At 43.5% G+C, this 4,604-nt stretch overlaps 1 protein-coding gene across 1 annotated transcript in view; it reads right to left on the bottom strand.

The window, feature by feature from the left end:
* The window catches only part of LOC119299638 (putative F-box only protein 9), a 3,890-nt gene extending 2,388 nt beyond the window's left edge, over window positions 1–1,502 (bottom strand). Inside the window, exons 1-2 of the mRNA XM_037576812.1 lie at window positions 1,441–1,502; window positions 32–990 (exon numbers count right to left, since the gene is read on the bottom strand). Of these exons, the coding sequence (XP_037432709.1) occupies window positions 32–900 (869 nt within the window). The 5' untranslated portion in view covers window positions 901–990; window positions 1,441–1,502. The remainder of the gene's footprint in view (window positions 1–31; window positions 991–1,440) is intronic.
* Window positions 1,503–4,604: the final 3,102 nt, after the last annotated feature.

The following is a 4,604-nucleotide window of genomic DNA, read 5'->3' as shown; positions in this document are numbered from 1 at the left end:
CGGTGAAAATTCAAAAAAAAAAACATACAACCTCCGTGCAAGCCCGGAATCTCTTCTGGCTTGAACAGCAGCCACGGACACCTTGGAATCTATCTCCGTGATCCGACATAACGGATTACCAAATGCAGGATCCGCAAAAACAACCTCGGGCAACCGTATTAATTTCTGACATTCATCTCCGAGATCAAAGCATACGACGGCCCGTCGCCAGCTGCTTTCTTCGTCTTTGGTTAGCCAGTACATTGCTCCGTCAGCGTTGACGACCCCAGTTTGTTTCACACAGAACAAGCTCAGAGCTTGTTCAGTTCTGACGTCCCTCCACTTCTCACCGCCCAGCGTGTAAACTTGAATGACACTGAAGGAACCACCGACGTGGTGGCGCTCCTCGCCCGGAAGAAAGTGCAAGATCTTGTATTCGTTTGTGGCTGGGCTGAAACCAAAGCTGTAGAACAAATGGTGATCAACCCTCGAGTGAAGCTTCACGGGTTTGGCGAGGTGCATACATTCACCGGTGGCAAGGTTGGCTATCTTGATGGTTGATTTATCCGAGTACAAGCAAACAAGGCCATTGCACGAAGCGCACAAGAAATCATCAGGCTCAATCACGGGCACATCCCGTGTCGACGGCGACCAGGCCTCATCAAAGAGGACCGCTTCGCTAGGGAAGGACTTGCCGTAAGTCGCGCCTCGTTGGAAAAATAGAAGGGGTCGAGGCTGCGCGTGCCGGAGGTGTGCCATGGTGAACTGCGGATCCCGAATGATGCCATCCCACTGCTTGCAGACAAACCGGCACCGCAGCAGATTGCTCACCGGAAGCCTCAAAAGTATCAGTTCGATGATATCTTGTGGCAAGCTGGCCACGAGTTTCTTCTTTGTTGGCTGCATCGCCATGGCTTCCATCGAAGCCACGCTGAGAGTGCTGCCAGATCCTTCTGCACTCAACAGTTTGACGGACTGGCAAGGCAAACGAATTCGGAGACTGAATAAACTCTGCAGAAAAATACATGAAAGCGAGGTCATTCAGCGCAGTTTTTAAACATCATGGGATCAAAAGAGGAGCCGAAGAAATCGACATGCCCTTAACATTATCCCCTCTTTATATGACTATACCCAAGAGGTTCGTCAAACATTCCATGATCCATAATCTTTGAATCTAAACTTGGTGCTAGATACATCCATTCGAGGGACAAACTTTTCCGGACGGAGGGAGTAAATGGTAGTACTACCTAGTCATACATCCGTCGCCTCCACTACTTCGTACTCGCCTGAATTTCATAATTCATACTATAGATCCCGACGGATTGAACATTTTTCCCTTGCGGGTTGCAACCCTAACGATCGATTTGTATTCCCTAGGGGATCAAGGCGCGCTGCGGTTACAGAAAACGTAGAGGAAGCGAAAACGAGATCCGGGGTTAGGGGAAGGGAGGGGAGACTCACGGGCGAATTCAGATGAACTCCTCCGCCGACCGCCGGCGCCTTGGCCCCCGCGAGATGAGAGAAATAAATGATGAGATTACGCCGCCGTTTCATCGAGAGGGAGCGGAGTATTTAACCGCCTGTGGGCCGGACACGACTCACGGAATTCCGACTCCGGGCCGGTGGTGCAGTGGCCAGCAGGTTCGGAACGGATACGGCTTCAATGTTGCTCAAAAAAAAAAAAAGGATACGGCTTCAATCCCCAACCCCTTTGTGGCGCATATAGCGCTGGCCATATTGTTATTTTTGTCTGAACCGCTTCCCGCGGTTTTTTCTGTGGCGGTTTCCTGTGGGTCTTTTCAGGACGTTTTTTTTTCGTTTTCTTTTTTTCTTTTTGTACTTCGTTTAAATTATTTTATCGGTGAACTTTTATTTCAAATTCCCAAAAAAATAATTCCTGAACCTTTTAAAAATTGTGAACTTTTCTCAAATCCAAGACCATTTTTTGAATGTGCGGATTTTTTTTCAATCCATGCTTTTTTTCAAATTCACAAACTTCTTTCAAATCCATAAACAATTTTCCAGATCCAAATACGGGGAGGTCAAGACAACCAAGGATACTTGCAGCATGAACCATTCAGGCCCGTCTTATACACTACACATCTATAGAACCCATGTGACATAGGGTATTTGGAGGAACATGTATTTTAGACCATGTTACAGTTGAAGTGGTCTGCGTCGTGGAAGAAGCTTTTTGAAACCAGCAGAAAACATCAACGTGGCAGCAGAAAACGTTGTCGCGTGCAGTTTTTCAGCAGAAAACGCTGTCATGGAAACAATTTCGAAAACTCTACTATCGCAATCTATTTTTGCTGTCGTGGCCGAACTTTTCTATCCTAGCATGATTCTTCAACTTTTCTCACCGGAGAACTCCTTTTTCGCATATGACGATTGTATCTCATATAAACATATTAATCTTATGAAGGCTCATACAACATCACATGCAAACCTCCTGCAAAAATACCACATCACATGCAAACCTCCTGCAAAAATAGGTTAGATGCCTCTAATCGCTTTTGCTAATTACCATGGCTGCTACAGCTAAGTGGAATGTTCTTTATTTTCCTACGAAACCATAAGCACGCACTTCACGTTGTTGTTTAATAAACATGCAGGGTGTCTTAGGATATACCGAAGACTAAACTTCATCATTATGCATGACCCCGTGTAGATCAAATCTACAAGCCCTCTTCATCGTAAAATTTAGCATTCTCAATTATGGTTGAACCGAAAGAATCTGAAGCATAACTTCGGTTAGCGAACAACATAATCACGAGGAGCATAAAAGTACCTCATAAATTCAGACCGTTGTAACAAAGTTCTTCCATGCCATTGAGATCAAAACTGCGCTAAATAAGGGTTACAACATGAACGTCCGGTAATTAGAGCTCATGATATGCTCATCTACTCATAGATATGCTCATGATACCATTGTAGGGGAACATGCTATACGCAACAACAAAAAATTATGCTACATGATCACACCCAGGAACAATATCAAGAGGGCAGTAACGATCAAACTCACAAACGAGTAGAGTAGCGGAAGTGGTTAAGAAGTTGGTGAAGCATGATGATTCCCACAACTAGGTTATACCGCCCGGTGCAAAAACAAAAAATTTCTCTGAAACAAGAGCTGAAGTAGACGATCCCACCGAGGTATACATGCGTTCCAAAGAAGTAATCCAACAAAGATCCGATGTCCAATAATATGAACACCAAAAAAACTAGAAAGGGAGAAAGCCTAGCGGCGCTTCTTGTCTAATTTGGAGTTTATCTAATTGGGATTCTAAATCTTTAGACCGAGAGAGCGTGGAGCTATGTGGAGAGGACCTCCAAGATTTGATGTGCTTTGGAGGAGATGGATGCGCGCGCACACACACAGGGAAGAAGGAAAGGTGCAAGAGGCCAAACCGAATTGGGAGGAATCCTCCGCCAATCCGGTCACCACAAGGAGGTGGAGGAAAATTAGGATTCCTCCTCCTCCCCGATTTGCGCCCCCCTAAGCAAAAACTCAAATTCCAGCAGCAATCTACAGCTAGAGGGCTTACATTTGTCTCCCGCGCACAAATCCACACGCCCTTCGTTTTGGATTAGGAGTGGATTTTTTAGAGGTGCAACACGCAGAGTCATGTCGATGGGGAGGGGGCGCAGTAGATCATAGCCGATTGGATTTTGGGTGGTAAGCAACAATTCCTATCGCCTTCCTATCCGATCCCAGGGATGTAGGCAATAACATGCAGTGTTTATAGGCAAATAGAAGATGTAAAACCACTAGTAGAAAACAGAGCTTTAAAACCGGTTCGTAAGGGCCTTTAGTGTCGGTTCCATAACCGGCACCGGTTTGGCACGAACCGGCGCTAAAGTGCCACCACGTGGTGTGAGCTCGGTACTAAAGGTTTTTTTTTGAAATTTTTTTTGAAAATTTTGGAATTTTTTTTATTTTTTCTGAATTATTTGATGATTTAGTCTCTAATCACCTCTCTTAACTGCTCAAGTGTGGATCACTCATTCCAAAACGCCTAACTTCCCGACCGGTCACCCATCCTCTCACTCCTCCAGCCTGAGCACGCTTAACTTCGAAGTTTTATTCCCCCTACATTCCAAGTCTGCACTTGTTGTTTTCCTGACAAATATAAGTTGTCAATCCTATTAACCCTCAGCAGTTTAGCTTGAGCATTAGGTCACATGTTTCACCGTTTGAGTTTGAAACTATTATTCTAAAAAACAGTAATTATTTAGTAACACTAATATTTCTTGAATAAGTTTGACCACAGTTTGACCATAGTTTGACCAGATTTGACCAAAATTCAAAAAATTGAAATAATTATTTAGTAACACTAATATTCTTGAATAATTATGTAGTAACATTAATATTTCTTGAATAAGTAGTTTGACCAGATTTAACCAAAAAAAATTAAAAAATTAAAATTTGACCATATCTTTTTTTCTATTGAAATTTGAGGATTCTAAAAAATTGCAAACAGGCCGTAGGCAGTCTCCATCTTGAATAAGTAGTTTGACCAGATTTACATTTTTCCTACACTTTTTGCAAAACATGTCCAAATTTAAGTTTTCAAATTTTCCTAACTAGTAGATGTAGTAATATAACTACCTCTCGAAGGATT

The sequence above is a fragment of the Triticum dicoccoides genome, chromosome 5A (assembly GCF_002162155.2).
Source record: "Triticum dicoccoides isolate Atlit2015 ecotype Zavitan chromosome 5A, WEW_v2.0, whole genome shotgun sequence".
Lineage (NCBI taxonomy): Eukaryota > Viridiplantae > Streptophyta > Magnoliopsida > Poales > Poaceae > Triticum > Triticum dicoccoides.
Note: the sequence above shows the minus strand (reverse complement) of the source record. Positions and strands in the feature narration are given on the sequence as shown.